The sequence below is a fragment of the Paramisgurnus dabryanus genome, chromosome 2 (assembly GCF_030506205.2).
Source record: "Paramisgurnus dabryanus chromosome 2, PD_genome_1.1, whole genome shotgun sequence".
In the NCBI taxonomy this organism is placed as follows: Eukaryota; Metazoa; Chordata; class Actinopteri; order Cypriniformes; family Cobitidae; genus Paramisgurnus; species Paramisgurnus dabryanus.
Genome location: NC_133338.1, coordinates 40,487,715 through 40,510,682, shown reverse-complemented (window position 1 = coordinate 40,510,682; position 22,968 = coordinate 40,487,715). Strand labels below are relative to the sequence as shown.

The 22,968-nt window shown below is 38.0% G+C and overlaps 1 protein-coding gene across 2 annotated transcripts in view; it reads left to right on the top strand.

Annotated features, from left to right (window-relative positions):
- The window catches only part of mtss1lb (MTSS I-BAR domain containing 2b), a 61,247-nt gene that overhangs the window by 8,742 nt on the left and 29,537 nt on the right, over positions 1-22,968 (top strand). For both annotated transcript variants that reach the window (XM_065289257.2, XM_065289256.2), the window contains exons 2-3: positions 2,774-2,835; positions 2,949-3,022. In XM_065289257.2, the coding sequence (XP_065145329.1) occupies positions 2,774-2,835; positions 2,949-3,022 (136 nt within the window). The remainder of the gene's footprint in view (positions 1-2,773; positions 2,836-2,948; positions 3,023-22,968) is intronic.

Genomic DNA, 22,968 nt, shown 5'->3' with positions numbered 1-22,968 from the left:
GAAGTACTTATCCAATTGTTTGTGGATCACTTGGCAGGGTCAAAAGATGAACAAATATAGAGGGATGGAAAGCATTTGGTGCAAATCAGCTATTTGACAATATCTGTTATCCTGGCTATGAAATCCAAGATAAAGTCTCATTATTAAAACGTTTCTGTCATTAATTTCACAGTAATTTAATTATTGACATGGCCGTACTTAGTCAGTATTTAAGATATTAAAGGGATAGTTTGGTCAAAAATGATATTAAACCCATGATTTACTCACCCCAAGCTGTCCGAGATTCATATGTCCATAATTTTTCAGACGAACACATTTTCAGTTATTTTAGAAAATGTTTTAGATCTTTCAGTTAATCAAATGTAAAGTTATGGGGTCCACGTCCTTCAAGTCCAAAAAATGTGCATCCATCCTGCACAAAATAAATCCAAACGGCTCTACGATGATAAACAAAGGTCTTCTGAGGGTAATCTCTGCGGTGTTGTTGTAGAAATATCCAAATTTAAAACTTTATAAACTAAAATAACTCTCTTCCGGGAACGACGCCATCTTGGTCGCATCTGCATTTAAGATGAGAGCGTACGCAGTTCATGGAGGGTTTTGTACTGCTGGTCTGTGCCCCCATTTGTTATACGTTACTAAGAAAAGTGCGTTCATTATGCTTAAACTTTCTTCTGATTACAGAGGAGTCTAAGATGGCGGCGTTACCGGAAGCTAGTTATTTTCATTTATAAAGTTTTAGGTTTGGATATTTCTACAACAAAATGGTGCCGATTACCCTCAGAAGGCCTTTGTTTATCATCGTAGAGCCATTTGGATTTTATTTGTGAAGGATGGATACACATTTTTTGGACTTGAAGGACGTGGACCCCATAGCTTTACATTTGTTTAACTGAAAGAAATAAAACATTTTCTGAAAATAAAACTGAATAAATAACTGAAAATGTGTTCGTCTGAAAAATGATCTCGAACAGATTAGGGGTGAGTAAATCATTGGTTTAATATAATTTTTGGCTGAACTTTAGCTTTAAGGATTTTTTAACATGATGTTATTATATAGGATGATTTTATGTAGAAAACAGTAAATTACAAAAAATGACTTTACCTGGCAGAGTGGGTCACATTTATATAGTTATTTATAATCATTGTAGCTCTAGTACTGGATTGGCCCAGCAAATATGCTAATTTCCAGGGATGGATTAAAGAGGCATGTCATGTGCCTTATCACTTTTGCACAAGCCCCCCTAAAATGATGAACCTCAGTCCTGTGCAGCAGATCAGAGCACTTCAGACAGGGCAGGGGTCCCCGGGGAACAACCCAATGAGATTTCACAGCAAATTAGCAGACATCAAACGAGCAGGACGAGACGCTGGATCAAAGTGGAGGCGCTTTTCATTTTTACCGGTGTATCAGTGGCTTTTATAGTGTCACGAATGACTCTGCTCTTCTGCACTCATTCACCATCATTTCTTTCCGTCTCTCTCTCTTTCTTTCTCTTGTTCTTTCTTTTTTTCTAGGAAATTTTCTTCTAGTCTTCATGTGTCAGTCCATTATTTCTTTGTCTCAGAATCATGCTTGTTTTTTCTTGTCTGAGGTGAGAGATGACACAGGGGGTTTGGGGATAATGTGTGGGTATATTAGAAAGGGGAGGGATTTTCTTTCAGTTGCTGAGCACAAGCCTGACCCCCAGCTATGCTCTCAAGTACGGCTGATTTCACCTCTTGACACACAGCAGCATGAACCTGCTCGGCTCAAAGCCCGATCGAGCGCAGTATTTTTGAGACAGCTGTGGCTGAACAGAGTGCGTTGTGTTGCCAATAAACCTTACAACCTTTGATAACTGGCAGAAACATGTTCAGACTCCTTTAACAGAAGCTTAAGAAGTACATAAAAGTTTGGGGACAGAAGCTGTTTTTAATTTATATACCATCTTTATACGATCTTGAACTATAATTCTTTGACAGAGGTCCAAAAACACTGTGATATCATTTTGTGAGCATTTGTTGGCAAGATTAATTTACCATGTTCATGGAAATTTTCAGTCCCAAGTTTAGTTTGGACTTTTACCCCAACTAAAGTCATTTTTGTGATTTACTGTTTTCTACATCTAATGTAATGTAAAGAACTTTGTGAGGTCATGTCAAAGATTGAAATCAATGTGAAATCAATGAAATCAAACTTTGATGCTCCTTTTCATTACACAGCCAGTGTTCATATGTATCTAGTCATATATTTGTTTATTTTCTAGTGTTGGAACATCTTCAATGTGAGATTGAGCAAAAACATCCTTACAGCTCAAGATGACAGTCATAAGATTGTGTGTATTAGTGGTCATGCTTTTTAGTTGCTTCTGTGATATTCTGTTTAGCCCGAGGTTTTATATAGACTTCACACAGAAGCTTTGCCGCCTGCGTTTCCATGGCAACAAGTCAGCGAGCTGTACAGGGCTTGTCCCCTTATCGCTGGACGACATTCCTCCTCCTGCCCCAGGGCAAGCCACTTCCCCCAAATTATCACATCCATATAAACATACACATCCAATATATATGTAAAAGCCTACTGTTATTTATCCATACTGTACCTAAACATACTGTACATACTGTACTCTACTGAAAATGTTTACCTTGACCTTTATTTGAGTGCTTTTACTTATGGTGCTTTTAAAGAAATGTGCGTGCATTGTATACGGTTGCAAAAGAAGTAAAATGCGCTAAATTTAAAATAAAAGGACATGCTTTTAGCTTACCTTTTGTTTTTGTTATTTTTTTGCAGTGCTCATATCCTGTATGGGAAGACTTCAGTGCCAAGGCCACCAAGCTGCATTCTCAACTCCGGTAAATTTTCTGTCCGACTCACATCCGCACCTGTCGTTATGAAAGGAAGTTTTTATTGAATGCTGAGAAAAGATGGTGCCATCCATTTATCATGTTGGGTTTGTGCTTTTCAGAACCACTGTGCTGGCAGCTGTGGCCTTTCTGGATGCTTTTCAGAAAGTGGCGGACATGGCAACCAACACAAGAGGTGGGCATATGAGGAAAACTTGTGATTGTGTGTTTGTGGGTGAGACTATGTATGCTGTCTGTTCAGCACACAGCTGTAATCCCAGTTTGAGATTATGCACAGCAGGAAACTATACTGGTGAGGGAGAGATATACCCTGAGTGTCCGAAACTGAGGATTATACGCACAGTAAAGAGCCAAAATTTAGATTTAATGCCCTCATTTGGCAAAGCAAATGTGATGCCTGTGTTAATGTGCACATTTGTGTGTGTATGCGTACACAGTTATGGCTGGGTCCAGACATCTGCTGACGTTTTAGGTAAAACGTGTTAAATAGAGCCGAAAGTACATATTCATAATCACAGAAGACAAAAAATGAAATAAACAAGCACACAATATGTTTGTGTAGACTTACAAATGACAGATACATTGAAGTAATAAAATATAAATGTAACTTATAGTTACAACAACCAGCTTAATATATTTCTTATATATTAGATTAGATGGCACTCTTATTCAAAGCAAGTAAAGATTATAATAGATTTGAACACATGGCATTGGTGTAGCTAGCACCATGCTCTCCCTATTTGCATGTATATTATATCTACATTACTGCATTGGACAATTTGTTTTCTATGGGGTTTTGACTTTTCTTTGATTTTATCTCATCGTTTACTATGGCCTGAGGTAAAGAGTATGTTTGATGGAGGTTGATGGTTTTTGTTTGTGTGCCCATGTTGTGTTTTTAATGAGCTGACGGAGCTGGGAGCTTTCCTAAATGTCTTGTAAAAGCATAGAAAATTGCATCCGACTCACCCCCCTGCCCCTCGTGACCCGTAGGGAGCTGTTTTACATGAGGAGGTTGAGGTACAAAGAACAAACAGCTTAGAAAGATTGAGAGCATTTCATGAAGAGAACATTAATACCATAGTTTGTGTCCTGCGTGTACATCAGATGTTTTGTGTCTTTTATATAGTCTTGACACACTGATTCAAGGTTTCACACTTTTACATTTTAGTATAACATGAAAACATTTATATTCCATCAAAGCCAACATGAGTAGATACACTGGGGATTCGGCTCATGTATGGACTCTCATGTGAGGTCAGCTATTGCTCAGTGATCATGTGACCTGATGGATAAAATTGCTGAATGCCAAAGGAGGGCAGCTACCAAGGTTTCAAAACATCTCACATACATGCCCTGGAGCAACATCAAAGAAAGAGGGAGAGAGAGAGAGAGAATGGATCAAACAGCATAGACTGATGGACCACAGGTCTGCTGGAAGAGAAAAAAGCTAAATGTGTTCATGTTAGACATTAGAGGGAGTATGAAATGGTGAAGATTTAATGTCATGGTTAGGGTATAGTGTAACAGGACGAGGTCAAGTTTAAATTTAAAGGGTATGTATATCGTAAGGTATACACCGCATCAATTTTTAAATGGTTTCAGCTTAGCAGGGCCTTGGAATGTTGTCCTGTGCGCTGTGATCATGCCCTATAGCCTAATCATTGGGCCCATGGGTAAGGGAGCCAACATAAAAAATTTGGTCATGGGAATTTTAGTAATGGCAGTCTATATCGATATATGTACAGTACTGTGCAAAAGTCGTTCAGCTTTGTTGAAGCAAAGTTTTAATGACTATCCATAAGTATTTTTTTTAGTTTATTTATTAAGATACAAACAGAAAATACAAAAAAATTAAAGTTTTTTAGAACAAAATAGCTTTTTCAGGCAAAGGTAAGTATTTAGTTTGACCTCCCTTAGCAGTAAACACATCTTGAACTCTTTTGGGGAGACTGAAGTCCCGAAGTCATTAGATTAGAATTAAGGTTTAAGAGAGCCAGGCTCCTGATATTCCCCAGTTGTAGGGAGGGGGGTCATATAAATACTTGGTGGTTTATCCTTACGAAGCTGTTTTTTCATATTTATTTCTGGTTTTCATATTGGATACAAATTGCCTGTATTTTTTTGGTCTAATAATGAGACTGAGAAATAACTATATGGGTGATTCTCACGAAATCCAGTGTCCATTTTCACTAAATCCATGTCCAGCATCAGAATTTTTAAAAAACCCTTGAAGCCAATTTTTTTTTGCACATATAAGATTAGGGTCTGAACTTACTATAACCATTATTTTTACAAGAATTACAACATATTTCCTATAAAATTATAAATTTTTTTTAGATTATCATTTTCAAAAATTATCATTACCGCAACATGATATTACATTAAATTCGGTAATGATAACTAAAAAGTTGTATAGTTCAACTTTTATCTGGAGAGAAAAAATAAGAACTGTTACCTGGTAGCCATCTTGAGTGTCACAGTCAATTATGTCTTTTTTTTTTGAAGGCTTAAACAATGATTGAAAATTGTTGCGGAGGATGAGAAAAAATTTTTTGGACACATTTATATTTCTTATTATTGTCTCTACATTTACCAATAATCACCAAATACCACATGTTCTTTACTGTAAATGTTTATAGTATAACATGCAATGAAACTTTTTATTTTGTAGATTTTTTAATTATAAATATTTCCATGTTAAAGAACCCAAATCCAGTCATGGACACGTTGCGGTAATGAAAATTTTCACCTTAAATGTGGAAAAACAACAAAATTTATTTGTATGTCATTTGAAATAATGTGCAAAATAGGACATGAAGCTATGTTTGTAACTGTATGCTTCGTATTTTTATACTCTTACTTTGCATTTACTTTTTTATCAAAATGTTTCGTGACACCTCATACTGTAAGTCTAATTTTGCGAGAATCACCCATATATGGTCACTGTACTATTTCTAATACAACAGATCAAATGGCGGCATAGTGACCTAAGACTTTTGCACAATACTGCACTGCATAATTTTGCTAATAGTATCCATTTCTTATAACTATCTAAAAATCAAAATGAGTCCAGGACATTTATTTGTGTCAGCTGGTACAGTTTACGTTTAGGAGACCCCCTCCCCTCACAGCGACACAAACTGCCACGGAGCAAAGGAGGGGACGTCAGTGAACTATAACAAAACGGAAGCAAACACAAACACACACCAGGCCTTCATCCTCTCAGCGGGGGTCTGCCACCATTGCGAGGAAGGAAACTAATGTTTCCTGAGAGTAACTGCCTATAAACTGCTTCTCATTTACTGTCTTTACTACTCTTCCACCACCCTTTCACTCTTCCTCCACCATTGCCGACATGGAGTAACTATTACGTTCTTCATCACCGGCATCACTCACATCGAATTAGAGATTTTGCTCCGAGACTCTCTCCTTTAAGGAAAATCAGGGCTTTAGCCAAGTTTTGGCGTTTTTCAGATGCGTATAATAAGTGCCGGGGAAAGAACACAGCGTCAGGAGGCTTAGATAATAATCTCGTTCTGTGTGGATGGATTCAGAGGAGGGAGTCCGGCTGTGTGTGTGAAAACCCTAATTCACAAGCCAGAATCAAAACAATAAGTGCTTTTGCTTGTCTTCTCCATCTCCCTCTTTTCTCTCTCAGTCTCTCACAGAGACTCTCTTTCCCACTCTGTTCTCTTTTGGCTGTGGCGAGAGTGAATATTGATGGATTACATTCTGTTTTGGAAGCCTGGCACAGGGGCGCTCGTAAAAAAAGGATGGTCCACAGATGTGTGTGCGGTGGGCTCGCCCGGCGCTTTGTGGGGCTGTTTAACTGCCGGGCTTGCATGAGCGGAATAGTAGCAACCATAATGAACATCATAAATCTGATTCATGCACCGGGGGGCAAAATGGCTTTCCCTCATAGTCACGAGGAACATGAAGAAATGTCTGCCAGCTCAGCGACCATCAGGCTATTTGGAGGATCAGTGTTTGTGTGTGGGGGGAGTTAGTATTTCTGTTTCCCCAGATGTTTGACGTACACTTGGTGTAGGCAGTAGGGTGTTACCATTCACACAACTATGTAAGTAAACACTAGTGTGAGTGGAACATTCTCAGTGGCCTTAACACTTCTATTTCTGATTCAGACAGATCTCTCTCTGTAAACCTACTGTAGTGTTGGTTTTAAATATAACCTAGTGGTTTTTACTATAGTATGTACTGTATGCTAGTTAGGAAATCCTGCTTATTGTACAGTATGCAGCATACACCCTGTGGTCTGCAGCTTTGTAATGTTGAGCGCAGTTGAGAGGAGTTCCTTGAATAATATTTTATTATTCTTGCTATAATAGGCTTTATGCCCAGCTGCACTACGTCCTGAACTTCAGCCAGCTCCTTGTTTCCTGTCTGCCATTATTGGACAAACTGATTAATCCAGGTGTGCCTGACCTCAGTCGTCACAAACAAACTGATTAATCCAGGTGTGCCTGACCTCAGTAGTCAAAACAACAATAATCAGACACACCTGGATTAATCAGTTTGTCCAATAATGGCAGACAGGAAACAAGGTGCTGGCTGAAGTTCAGGAAGTAGTGCAGCTAGGCATAAAGCCTATTCTTTCCCCATATATTTTGTGGATCCACTCTCTGTTGCATATCTAAATTTGATTAGCATTTCTCATTTCTATCAACCTGGTTAATGAACTTCAAGCATGCATGCACGTCAACATGAAAGCAAGCAGGTGCAATCATTATACTCATTGTTGAATGCCAAGTTTGACAATACTTTATTAAAATCCGAGATGTAATGAAGTACATATGTAACCCAGTCTTTGAAAACCCATCTTAAAGAGCACCTATTGTCCGATTCACGTTTTAACATTTCCTTTGTTGTGTAAGTATGTTAATGATATGCAAAATGTACAAACCCCAAAGTAAACGAACGTAAATCTCTTTTCTTGGACTACAACAAACACAGGAATTATAGTCAACAGTTTACTTCCTGGGATTGGTGATGTAGACAAGACCGACATTGTCATAATTCTTCCCGCTTCAGTCTCATAACTTGTAAGTTAACTCCTGTTAGCATTGCATTGTGAATGAATCTTTCAAACATGGTAAGGAGCATCACATTTCCGTCTGAAGTCAGAAATATTCAGGCCAATCACAACGTACAGATTAGCTGGCCAATTGGGTACACAGAGCTTTTCAAATCGATGAGTAAAATCTGGAGCTAAAAAAATGTACGGTATGTGGAAAATAATGTGTTTATTGAACCATAAACAACGCAAACACATTGTATTAAACCAAATACACAAAATAACGTTCTTTTCTAGCAATGAAATAGGTGCTCTTTAAGTCATGTTTTGGGATTTGCTGTTTTCTACATACAACATAATGTAAAGAAATGCAAAATATATCCTTGATGTCTTTAATATTTAATGAGTAAGGCCATGTAAAAGATTTAAATAATCAATCATTTAAATTAAACTTTGATGCTCCCAATCTCATAATTAGATTAAGAGGCTTGGATTTTACATACAGTACAGCGTCACATATTTCAGATTAGATGTTAAACCGAGGTCTGCACTCTCTGTGGTCGTTAAAAATCCCAGGATGTCCTTCGAAAAAGAGTAGGGGTGTGCCCTGGCATCCTGGCCAAACTTACCCGTTGGCCTACTAATCATCCCCTCATACTAATTGCCTCCTCTCCACTAATAAGCTGGTGTGTGGTGGGCGTTCTGGCGGTGGATCATCCAGGTGGATACTGCACATCGGTGGTGGTTGAATAGAATCCTCCTTTCATATGTAAAGCACTTTTGAGTGCTGCAGAAAAGCGCTATATAAATGTAACAAATTATTATAATTATTATTATTATTTTATTATTATATTTATAATTATTGTGAAACTCAAATATGCCTTCTATCATTTGTTACCAAAGTAGTCGTCTAACACTGCAGTTCAATGACAAAGTGACAAGAAATGTCCAAAATCTTGCTGTCCATAGCCAAGTATGCAACCATTGACCTTGTCTGTCTCAGTAAAACCATTCACAACTACAGTACAGCATTCTTCAATTAAAGCTGATTTTGGTACTAAAGAGATTTTTGAACAGGCTCTGTTTACTAATATAATGTGCTGTATTCATGTAATTGTGCTGGGCATTTCATAAAGCAGAAAAAGCATACAAAAGATAAGAAGAAAGAATCCCTTTTTTATAAACCATCCATGGCTTTACGCTTCCTATCAGCACTCTTTCATTAGAAGTAAATGACTGCTCTTTAATTCTACAGGGCGGTTTGATGGTGCAGGACTCCCCGCTAGCAGGACGAGCCTGACTCAGCTTTTCCAGAATAACTTCCCAAACACAAACGCACAGTTTTGACCTCCTCTTGGGAACACCTGTTCTCACTGAGAGAGACTTGTGCAGCTCAGCACTCCTAACTACACCTATAACTTTAACACCATATTATCAAGGATCACTATTAACAAGAGACAGGATGTTTGAAGGTTGTTCCTGTCTTTGAGGTGAAATTATTTCCTCATAAGGAAGACCACCAGCTTAGAACGACTCTCGTTTTTCTTCTTTCAGGCTTTAGGTTTGCAGGCATGTTGCAGGGATTAAAGTTTGCAGGCTTAACATGAGCTAGCTAGTTTGGATGTTAATTCTCACATCATTTTGCACTACTCTTAATTTGCTGTTTAGTTGTAAATTATAGTAAACATTTCTACTTGATCTGAGCCTTAAAATGACTTGATGGTGTAATCTAATGCAGTCAAGTATTCTGACCAATGCAAATTTTGATTTACGAAATGTAGATGTACATAATGCACATTTTTAGGCGACCTGACAGTATCCATTTTATTGTGCTTATTTAAATGGTTAGCAAGATTATAAAGGTAAAGTTAAAACATTTATTGTTTCAAAATTTTACACAGTGCATTTCTTACTTTGGTACATGAACAACCTATGAAACTGTGTAAGTGCATGATGAAAATTGAGGCTTTGTAGTTCTTGCTTTTGATATATTGTTAATGGAATATTTTAAGTGTTATGAATTTCACATTATAATATTCAAAACATGAAGCTGTACAGAAACTGGCAGAGATGTCAAAAACTGATTTTGCTACCTCATAAATTTGTCAATCTCGTTGATCACAGCACCATCTGTACACTACATATTAATTCGGTTGTCACTTCACCCTTTAAAGGACAAGTTCGGTATTTTAGACTTAAAGCCCTGTTTTCAGATTGTTTATGGTGAAATAGAATGGTTTTGACTGAAATTTCGACATTTGACACATTCCAACAGGTTTTATCGTAGTTTTTACCAACTCCACTGACTTGTATTAGATGTCCTGTGAGGTACGGTATTACTCCGCGCCGGGAACTTTGTTTCTATTCTTGCAATTGGCAAAAGCGGATTAGCGCCACCACCTGGGCTGGAGTGTCTATTATTCAAGCTCTAAGCGGAAGAATGTACGGGTGTGAGGCGTTTGGAAAAATAGGTCCACAAGTTAACAACGAATGCTAAAACAGCTGTTGGAAAGCATCTTTTGCAGCGATTTTTGTGTGAGCATATCAGTGAACACCCCTGACCACTCGGTGAGTTTCATGTCTTTGTAAACAAAAGTTTAATGCATTTTAGGAAGGATTGTACCAGTGCACCATTAAACCCATTGTAGAGGTCTGAGCTGAAACACAAGCACGCGAAAATTCTCAGGGCAGCCGCAAATGTCGAAATTTCAGTCAAAACCATTCTATTTCACCATAAACAATCTGAAAACAGGGCTTTAAGTCTAAAATACCGAACTTGTCCTTTAAGACTTAATCCTGTTCTGTACACACACATTTCAGTCATTTACGGGCCTGACAACCACATTCTACAACCAAATTAACTCCCGCAAAATGCAGGTAGTGACAACCGCATTTACAGAAACTCTGCTTAGTGTGTACATAACCAAACTGAACAACTAGTAGTTAAAAAAGTGTTTAAACATGCATCATGGACATGACAGGTCCCTTTTCTGAAAAAAGAAATGCCTAGAAGGGGAAAAAGTCTTCTGTATGCATGGTGCAGGAAATGACAAAGGCACAGGCGTTTGCTGATTAGTGTTGCCAGATCTTGCACAAAATAAAACAGCGAACAAGAAAAATCCAATAATAAACCAAAATAAATCAAAATGCTTTACCCCAAAGATCAAAATATTGGTACCGGAATCTTCACACAAAAAACTTGATCGATTCATGAGCCAAAAGGCATAAACGGTTAAGCGCCAAAACGGTATGTAGGTACAAAAAAAAGACGAGGACCTGGCAACACTGCAAGACAGCGCACTGTGCAGCAGCCTCACAAATGCGTACAATACACAACGGCACGCCAAGACCGAGGTTTACTGCAAAACATAATGCTGGGAAATTATTTTGGTCAAAGCTGTGAGTGACAAGCACACGGGACGGCAGAACGTTGCTATGGTTATCTCTGTGTCAATCATCACATTTTCGGGAGTGAGTCTTGTTCCGTACAGACATGAAACGAACGTTTAGGGGATTTAAATGCGGTTGTCACTCCCAGAAATTTGCAGTGTGTACGAGGCATAAATCATCTGTATCATCTTTTTTAAAAGATTTTGTCTACCTCCAGCATTCTGATTGGTTGTGACAGCTAAATATGGGCTCATCATAATAGACAAATTCATGTGGATGACTGCATAAATGTTGCAGGGGGCATTTACTAGATGATGTGTAGTGTTTTTTCTCAGAGTTAATCACAAGCTATCTGCAACACTGGATGCGGCAGTGGCCTCTAACACAGGTAGAGTCTGTACCCACTGCCAGCCATCTCATCGCAGGCAGAGGGTGAGAGCTGCAGTGTTGCTTAGCAACAGAGACAGAGGTACCCCTGTTGCTTGTAGTGTTGCTAGGAAACGGAGACAAAGTTGCAATCATTTATGGTGTTCGCAGAATAGCAACGAGTAAGGTGGTAGGCTACATTAAGAGTTGTTTTCAAAGCATCTGCGTTTAATGCATTTTAGACTTAAACATTAAAGGGGACATGGCATGAAATTTCTTGAAAATCCTGAATTCGCTTTTAATAAAGGTGTCTGTCAAATATATGGATGTAGATGAAACCAAACCAGGATTTTTGGGTTAACAGAGAGAAAGAGGATGTATCTCGTCTCCTAAGAAACTCCGTCTCACACATAGATACATGCACATACACCCGCTGCTCTCATTAAGAAGATGGGAGACTTGCCTTGGCAGAGAGGTTTGGTTTCTGCTGCTTCCCACGTACGTACTGCTGGCCGCAGGCACAAAGAGAGCCTGTGACACAAGGAAGTGTCCTCACAGAGAGCTGGAGAGAGAGGAAGAGAGGCAAATAGATGAGCATTGTGAATGCAGCTTAATTAAAGACAATAATGTTGTTTTTGTAGCACATTCTCTAAAACAAACGGCTGACTTAGGGAGGTGGATATGGCCTAGTTTTCCACTCAAAAGGATGCAATGGAAACAGAGAGGAGTTCTCAGTATAGGAAAATGGAGATGATACAGAACGGATTTGCTCGAGAGGCTTTTAAAAACTTTTATGGTGCAGTTGAGGGTTTATAAAGTATATTTTGTATGCAGTTTTATATTTGATATGGTGACTTTTGTTACAAATTTACTAAGCAAAAGAATGCAACTTTTAACATGGCATTGGTTGACCATTGCGCTGAGCTTTAAAATAATTAAATGAAATGAATCTTAAAATTAAATTAGATATTAGTTTCGCTGGACCTGACTACAGGTTCAAGCTGTCTGGAGCAACTTGTGTACGTGAGCATGCATCGGTATAGGTCTACTGATAATGGATGCATGAATGAATATGTTTTCATTTGTGTTTTTGTATGGAGTAAGAGTCGATGAGGGTTATCATTGGGTGAGCCCTGGCCAGACTGATTGTAATCCTTACTGTTAAGTATTAGCAACCAGGCGTGATCTGTTTCTACAGGCACTACTGCTGGCTCAGCTGCTCTTATCATCACACATGTCTGTCTAACTATCTACTTGTGTTCCTGTATGAAATATACTTTTAAATCTCTGCCTATGCCCCACTGCTGCACACAACTGGGGCCAATCATGTTCCATGGTATCCCAGAGAATGTATTTTAGGGGTGTGTGCTGCCTTTAAATGTCTGAAAAAGCTATAAACCTCCGCAGTCTGCGCAGACATGAAACCCACATGAGTCCACACACCATATCAGCAGTGTTGCACCATGGGACTGAGAGCTGACAGGGTCACAGAATGAATATAGATTGCAAATATCTGTAATGCATGACGAGATTATTATATCATGAATGGAGCCGAAATGTATCGACTTTGACGGATTTATAGATATTTGGAGTGGCTTTACCGTTATCCTATTTTCTGCTCTCGCAATTTCATCACCAACATTTCTCATCTTTTACTATTAAAGTTTGTCTTCTGGCCTCTTTTTCTGCTTGTTCCCAGTGGAAGGAACTCATTTATAGTGCATCTATCTTCTTTTCTTTTTTAATGTGCTTATTTTTTACCTCTTCTTTATATAATGTCACCTGCTTTTACCGTGACGTCCCTTTCTCTATCACTCTTCTTTCTCTTGTTTTCACCCACAGCTGTGTTGTTGGTCCTTTGGGTGTGTTGGCATGGTAATCGCCTCTGCAATTCATGATCTTGATTTAGATTTTAAAGTCTTTATATGCCCTGTGTACACCCATGTTATTGTTTGGCTTGGATTTGTTCCTTTGCATGTGTTTATATCTAGAAATATCTAGGCATTGCTCTTATAGACACTACATGACATATTTCTCATGTATATATACTGTATGAAGGCATACATTTTAAGCCCAGATAGATGGTGTGGGTTGGGGTTTGGCCAGTGGTGTTGGAGCAATCTACTGTATAAGTGTGGGTGGGGGGTTTGTTCACAAATATAATTTATTATTTGAAATTATCTTCCAGGAACGGGGGTGTGGGATGTCTGATTTTCTCAAACACCCCTCTTTTACCCCCAATTCTGAAGGGTTTGTGTGGAATCTCTAAGGTGTTCTTTTGGAGACACATGGAACACACTAGGGTGCAGATTTTGCCTGCTTAAATTTCATGTGAACGGCCTTCTTGGCCATTGGTGTTGTTTGTCTGGTTTGTTACCATTGTCTTGTCATGCTTGTAACTCTGGACACGGAAAGGTCAGCAAGGACTGTGGGTTTTCAGCCCTCATGAAATGATTTCAGGGCTCTGCAGTGCAGGACACTTTTTCCCACAGCCCGTAAACTAAGGAGAGCTGGAGCTCGGCCAAGTGGGATTGCTGTTAGCAGGGCCTTTCTCAGGGAGCCTTCCACTTAGTGCAGTAGAGAATCTGGACCAGTGACAGAAGGGGAAACACTGCTGTGTAGACACTGTAATGGTGCAAAATTGTAAAATCTAAAACAGAGAAACATCTAGATTTTTTCACCATTGACCTCTACTTCGTTTTATTCTGCCTTTTCAGTTTCTTATTGCAGTCTTTAACACCATGTATCTCCTGTCAACCCTTGTTGAACCTTTTTACCTTGGTTTACTCCTATATCTTACAGTAGTTCACACCCGAGCAAAGATTCATATGTACTAAAAACTGAAAGTGTGCAGTTGTGAAGCTATTTATATCTTATCTGACCATTAAGAATTGATTTTGTAATCCAATATAGTTACTGAATGTAAATATAGTTATACCACATAATGTTTTTTACTTCATATATTTAATTAAACTTTTTTGTGGATGAGATTACCTTGGAAAACGTTTTTATGGTTGTACTCGGCTTTGCAAACTTTTTGAATTTTGGCAGGAGTGTTTTTAAAACAAAATGTTTCAGGAAACCTTTAAAACCCTGGGAGTGTTTGGAATGTTTGAAATACCCAGAATGCTTTGTCGTCTTGCTCACAGCAACTTTTTGTTTACGTTAGTGTATATGATATTAAACCACATAATTGCTTTAATAACTCTAGTTAAATTTAATCCATCTGAAGAATTAAATAAGCCTACTGAGATTACATTGTAGCTTAACCCCAACAGGAAGTCATAAAGAGGGGATGTTTAGATCTCCAGTAAGAGTGATATTATGTTTTTTTAATGTGTTTTATTTATTGTAAACTAGCTAGTGCAGCATCAGTATATTGTTTGTGTGTGTACTTAACGGAATACTGCACCCCAAAATAAAAATTAGCCCATATTTTACTCACCCTTACGCCATCCTAGGTTATGACTTTCTTTTTTCAGCCAAACACAATTTGGTTATATTAAAAAATATACTGGATCTTTCAGCTTTATAATGTCATTGGAAAGCAGTCCTTATTTAAAGTTTCAAGCGCATCCATCCATCAAAACCAATCCATACAGTTATTAAATGTCTTCTGAGGTGAACCAATGGGGTTTAATGAACCAAACTATGGCGATACATGAAAGTTAGGGTTTGGGTTGATAACAAAAACCCATTTTTGTAGCTTTAAAAAAGGGGGCACTATCCAACATCATTATAAAGCTGAAAATAGCTTTATTATTTAATATACAGTAACTCTGACTGTGGCTGAATCCCAAACCGCCTACTTCCATACTATATAGTACGTAAAGTAGCGCTTTTTACATACTATATAGTATGGAAGTAGGCGGTTTGGGATTCAGCCTGTGTGTGGTGAAAGGTAGAGATTTGTATACACCTAGGATGGCTTGAGGGTACGTAAAATATGTGCTAATTTTCATTTTGGGGTGAACTATCCATTTAAACTGTAAATTAGATCATTGTAGTGTGGGATTAGTGGCTAAAAGTTAGTGGATATTACAGCACTATGGCATGAGTTGCCATGTGCACACATGGCCTTGTGTGTGTTATCCTCTTTGTCAGTGTAACACACACCAAGTTATTATGCGAACTAAAATGCCTTTACTTACATATGTGGGCATGAGGGCAAAGTTCAGCAGATGGTTGAGTAATTATTGTAACCATCAGGCTTTTAATGGAGTTCAGAGGGAGGCAGGACACGTGTGATGTAAAAGAGGCTTGTGTTTGTAACCATGTGCATTTACATGTATACCACACTTAATAGTACAACAGGAGACCACAACATTGAATAGAGTTGTGTATAGTTTTATGAGAGTTTACACTACAGTATGTAGGGTTTTTATTCACATCCACACCCTCTGGAAATCTCATCTCAATGCCGTTCCCTACTCATTATCTGTGGTGATCAGGAAATAATCTGCTGGACATGAAACATCATGAGGCCACATTTTATTTGATGGTTTTTCTCCCCTAGAGATTGGGTGAGATCTCTTAATTCTTTATCTTTAGAGTGCTTTACATATTTTCCATCCACATTTCAATAAAAAAATGCGCTATTTATGGAATGCTTTATGACCACAATCAAAACAGGAAACCAGATTTAATTGGGAAAAAGAAAAGAATGCATTTATAGCTGCAGAGGTTTTAAACGTGCTGTAGAATGTAAAACTGTATTTACCTAGGCATAGATGAATAATAAGAAAGTTTGTACATGGTAATGAAATATTGTGAGCCTTAAAACACGATTGTTTCCTCCTTCTTATGTTAACCTCATGCATGCAAAAGACAGCTGGAAAACAGGCCAATCTCAATATAACACCAACTGTGACGTTAAAGTCGTGATGTACGCCCTCAACATTAAATTAATTACAATGTTGTTACTATGCTTAAAACAAAGTTGTGACTGCTGAGTAAGCGCTATATTCTAGTTAATGTTTTTTGCTAGCGTTTAGGCTGAAGTTCTACTATTGGCGTTAGAGTTGCGTTTTGTAGGGTCCATAATGAAAAAACTCACATTCAGAAACGTCCATTTTAATGCAATATTATTCAGAATCGTTATCTTCATCTGATACAGGCTCAAGCATAAGGTTTGTTTACACACACACAGAGCTACTGAACTGAACTGCTCTGAAAAACAGCCATTCAGAGCAGAGCTTAACATTATTATTCATGACCCTTTCAAATAAGGTAATAATAGACCATGGATCATTTTTGCACTTAATAAAGCCACGTACCTTCTATGTATGTATCAGAGAACAATTTAACATATTATTTCAATGCATTCTTCGCCATCTTTAAGTGGTGTAACCCTAGAGTAGAGTACAGTGACTGTAGAAAAGCTTAAGTGATGGCTGAAAGGAATGTATTAGGTGTAGACCAATTACTAATGATGGAGAATCTGATCCGTCCACCACAACAACATGACTGTCTAAAAGAAGGTGCTCTTGTTGCTTAATTGGTAGAGCATTGCGTTAGAGGTACAATGTTTTTAAGGTTAATTCCCAGATTAAATGAAATGTTTACTTTAAATGCCTGTAAGTGTTATTGGATAAAAGCATCTGCCAGATGCATAAAATCATAGACAATAATATTTCCTGCATCTAAAGTTTGCAAAAATATGTAAAATAAGCTGAATATCCAGATGGGTGAACAACGTCCAGATGACATACTGCATCATGGTTAGTCAAAAACTTGACACTTTGCAGTCTCATTAGGAACTGAGATGTCATCAGATTTGAAAGGTTGGCAAAGTACCAATGGTGGAAAATTGTGAGCTGTAATAAATAAATTATATTTATTGTGGTTAAAGGTACTTTATACTGTATGTCAAAGGACAATGCTAGCATGACAGAAACCGTCACACAATGTCACACATCACTATTAGCACAAGAACATGAGCCATAACATGACATGTCATCTATCTCTTAATCATCCATATTAATACAGTCATATATATATATATATATATATATATGAAGTCAGTGGCGCGTTGCGCATGGTTCATTATGCTATATATGCTGAAAGGAAACCCCCTCTCAGTAAGTTCTGAATTACAGTGTCTACATTGATTTAACATTACTGTCCACACCTCAGAAGACTGTGGGAATGGGTTAAAAACAGAGAAAGTTCGGTGTGCACTATGTCAAGAGTTCAAAGTGAGTGAGCGTATGTATTGTTTTATGCTGGTGAGCTCATGTCCTGTGAGTGCTGTCTTTACCACCAACTGTACATGGATTCCAACAAGCCAGCCATTAAGTCATCGTGTTTCTTGAAAATCTGTGGCAAATATCCAAAAGAAAGAGACCAAGAGAGAGAATAAAGAGAAGTTATACCATTTAAGGGTTAATAACAAATCAAAGCGTGAGATAAAAAGACCAGCTGAAGCAGACAGGGGCGAGGCCTTGCTATGTAATGCTTGTCTTAGTAAAACAAGGTCTATTTTTTTCTTCATTTTCCCTTATACTTTTATACTTGATGAAAAGGACATCTGGTTTAAGCAGTGAAGTTGGCGTATTTTTAGCCACAGCAGTATCCCGTAGCCAAGAACTTCCTTTTAGAGTAAATATTTCTTGCCCAATGTCTTCGACCTCAGGAGGGTTTGGTAACTGCCTGCTAATCAGATCCAGTACCGGTCATGGCCTGAAGCCCAGCTGATTCCACTCATCCTCCATTACGCCACCATAGTTAACAGCTGTGCTGATTGGCCCACTTGCTTTTGTCTTGGAGCTTAGGGCCAATCATCTGTTTCGGTTCATGTTAAAGCAGGTGATCAGAAGCTTTGAAGTATTTGCCATAAACTAAGTCAGCATTCCTGGTTATCTGCATTATAATGTAGATGGTAAAGCAACTGGCCCATCTAATAAATTGGTTCACCCAGCAATCACCTTAAAGGGACACTCCACTTTTATTGAAAATATGCTCATTTTCCAGCTCTCCTAGAGTTAAACACTTAATTTTTTCCATTTTGGAATCCATTCAGCCGATCTCTGTGTCTTAGGGATGGGCAGTCCGGCTCTTTCCATTGGTTCGGCTCTTTCGGCTCAAGCTCCGGCTTTACATTTTAGTGATGGCAGTCCGGCTCTTTTCATAGATTCGGCTCTTCTGGCTCGGCTCCCTTAGAAGAGCCGGCTCCCCTGCATGCGTCTGAAGAGTCGGCTCTTCTCGTTCGCTACAAAGAATCAGCTCTTAGAGCCGGCGTTCGCGAACGACCCATCACTACTGTGTCTGGCGGTACCACCTTTAGCATAGCTTAGCATAATCCATTGAATCTGGTTAGACCATTAGCATCGCGGTCAAAAATGCCCAAAGAGTTCCAATATTTTATTAATGATTTTTGAGTGCGATGCTAATTGTCTAATCGATTCAATGGATTGTGCTAAGCTATGCTAAAAGTGGTACAGCCAGACCCAGAGATGGGCTGAATGGATTCCAAAACGGTAAAAATCAAATGTTTAACTCTGGGGAAGCTGGAAAAATATATATTTTTTGTGGTGTGTTCCTTTTAAAAAGGTTCTGTAATACCACTTTAAGCACTCATTGGTTTTCAGTACACTGTCAAAAATGCTTCACTGGGGTGGTTGTCTTTAAGAAAGTACACCAAAAGGGTGCATATTGGTACCTCAGAGGTACATATCTGCACCTAAATTATACATTTTACATTCAAGGTACCATTCCAGTGACAGCTTTTGTAACTTTATTTCTGCCAGGAATCAAGAGATTCCTTGATGTTTGGGTTACGTTTTTATAATACCAACTGGAAAGCATCAAGTCAGATTCTTGAGATGGTTTAGAGTTGGAAATTCTTCCTGTCAAGCCTACCAATGATGAGTGTTGATGTTGATAAACCTCAATGTGTAAATGTGGGCTATGCATGAGAAGTAAAAGAGAAAATAAATGCTCACATAGACATAACTGATTTAATCTTGCACACTCAACTGAGCAATTAAAGAATTGTGTTTGGCTGTTCATCTTTCAGGTCACTGAATAACCAGGGTAATCATTGCTTTATCTTTAGAAACTGGCTAGGGATTTTGGGGGTCTAGGCTGATGACCGCTATATTGAGCTTTTTTGACACACTGAATAAAGCGGAGACCAGGTCAGTGAGATCAGAAAGTTATGAGAGGAGCATAGTGACCTGGTGTTGTGTGGAGATGCCAGAGGTTCTGGATGATCCGGATTTAGCGTTGTAACTTTTCTGTTCGAAAATTTTGTATCTTGATTGGGACGGCACATGAGCGTCTCTGAGGGTTTTGTGGCCTCAATCAGAGGGACATTGCAGACCTACTTTTCTACTTTGGTAATGTGTGTTAATAGACAGTATGAGTTTATAGAATAAAGGAGACGTATGAAGAGCTCAAATGCAAAACCCTCTCAGTGCATCTGACATGTTTTCTTGTAAATTAGCATTTTTTATCCGACTCTTAATGAATTCTGCCAACAATCCATTATTTCTGAACAACTGGCCCCTTAGGATTGAATTAAGCAGATTTGAAGCATGGTATTTGATGAATGTATAATACGTGCTGAGAGCATTCAGTTAACACCATTATCTAATTTTTGCCAGAGGTGGCTCCTCATATGGCATCTCTCAGAACCTTCTCGGTTATTTACTTGTGCAAAATAAATCTGGATCATTTATCAATGTTTTTTGAAAACACTCACATATTTTCATTTCTCAAAGGTGCTGTGTATTTCTGTGAAGAGTACTGAGACAGTGAAACTTTTGTGGACCGTATAAGTGCGCATACCTGTACAGTATGTACTGTAGATGGCAAGCGCTTTGTGGATCTTTCTGTTCTGGACCGTATCAGTGTTGTAGATCTTAAGTGCCTCAGAGAATAAGTGTGAGCTATTCCAGATGTGTCAGTGTTGTTCTTCACAGCCAATAAGAAAAGCGAGGACAGCTTCGGCCAGTGAGACGTACTATGTACATGTCCTAGCATGTTAGTGCTATTTTTATTCTCCCAATATAAACATTGCTGGAAAATTATCTGTTTTATGATCAGTTCTTTAGAGACTCGATACTCCAGATCTCATTCTCGGACTCTTAATGTGTAAACCTCATTAAAGATTAAACCCATATGCTATCAGCATTAAGGTCTGAGTAAGCTGGGCCCATCATTGACCATGATGTAAGTTTACAGCTCACCAATGTTGTCAGCCCTATTGCTGTAATGGAAAGTGATACATATGCTATGACTCAGCACAACCACTCACCTGACCTTACTAGTCATTGTCCATCATTTTTGTTAAGCCAATGCTTTGCTATGCTATGTGCCATGTGTTTTGTATGTAAGGGTGAAGTGTATACAGTATTACTGATCCAGCCTTTTGATTGTTCCTTTCATATAAATGAAAGTGAATGAGGACTGGTGCTCTCAATCTCCAAAATGTCAATTAAACAGCCTAAATATATCATACAAGTAGTCCATAAGACTCATACATCAGGGATTTAGTGTTTGGTATTATCGTTTTTAGTTCATATTTTGTAAGCATGTTTCTGTGTGGTTGTTTGATTATATTCAGACAGTGTCAGACCTGACACAAACTATTAGTGATTTTTTCTGCTGTATTTTTCAAGCATCTCAGCCTAAATCAGAAGCAGTTTTTGGGGGCAGATGCTCTGAAGTATGAACACATGCTGTGAGGGGAATCAAGGCTTGCATAAATTATTCTATTTCATGTGCTGCTGCGATCTGTGTTTGTTGTCTTACTCTTTCTCTTTCCTGTTAACTCTGCTATGCATTGTGTTCAACAGTACTGCTGCTGCTTAATCCAGTACACTTGTGAATCTTGCACTTTGTTAAATTCAAGAAGATATAGTGATATAAAGACAATATTAATGCCTTGTTATGATATCGATAGTTGCGACGTGAAATTCCGATTAGATGAGCTACATTTCAAATCGTTAATTAATTCCTTGTTGCACCGTAAAAAAATAATTTTTTCGTAAAAAAAAAACAGTCAAATGGCTGGCAGCAGCGGTTTCCAAACAAAAAACTTACAATTTAAGTAACATTTCTTGATTCCAATAATGTCCAAAAACAAAACTTTAAAAGTTCTGCAGCCACATACTGTTATTTTACGGATTTCCCCCAGATTATACGATCAAACACAATTTGACCAATAAAAGAAAAAGTGAAATAGATATGATTGTCTCTGCATTTTACCCATCCACTGCAAGTCATGAACACACACAGACACAAATACTGGGCAACTATTACTGCAACACCCAAACACTTCAGTCATTTCCTTCCAACTGTGGGAATCTAACCAGCAACCTCTACGTTACAATCGAGTCTCTCTAACCACACAAATGGCTTTCGTGGAACAAACGTAACTTCCGGTAAACTCCACAAAGTATCAATAACAACAAAGTCCTTTTAAAGTAGTTTATTTCTGATAACAAGCAAAATAAACAACAAGTAGATTACCTTAGTGCAAATCATAGCTAAAGCGTATCAAAAACTACACTGAGCTAATGCTGCCGCCAACATTTACCTGCCAATGACGCTTTCATGACGAGTTTTTACTGTAATCTTTAATTCTGCTATTATCCACTACCTAAATCTTATCTTACCCAATTTAAAAAATGCTGAAGCAAAAACTAATTTAATTAATTTTAATCTCCGAGTATGTTTGATAATCGTTCTAAATCTGATCTCTTAACAAAATTCCTTTGCAAAAAAGGATAAAAAAGACAAATAAAGATTAAATAGTTTTTTTTTCCCATTTTGTTTGTTTGTTTTAAAACAGAGGGTCTGTTCTTTCATTTGATATATTTGTATGTTTATAAATTTATAGAAGAAAATTTTCCTGGAAGGCATTTTATGAAACTTTAGTGAAAATCAAAAAAATGCTGGCGGGCAAGGAAATGGAAAAAGGGCTGTCAGGAAATGAGTTAAGAAATGTTCAATTTTTTACAGTGTGTGCTTAGTTCCCTGAGATGAATGTCTTGTCCTGTCTGATTTTGGTTTTACTGTCTAATGATGAAAATGTGCTCCAGTTGTGGTGTTAAACATGTTCATGAATGGCTTTGACATTAAGTTTGTTTATAAAATTCAGACTCCATACACTCGGATTTGTGGGATGATCTGCACTGAGGCATTATGTTAAGGTTAAGTCATTTCACTTAAATGTCAAAAAAAGGTTATTAGTCAGTAATTGAAATGCCTTAATTTCACAAATTTCACTTAAGTTATTTCATTGATATTTAACAAATTTGACTTTAAGTCTCCGGTTACCCTTTACAGTCCTTTCTGGATAAAGATCTGTTGTATAAGACTTG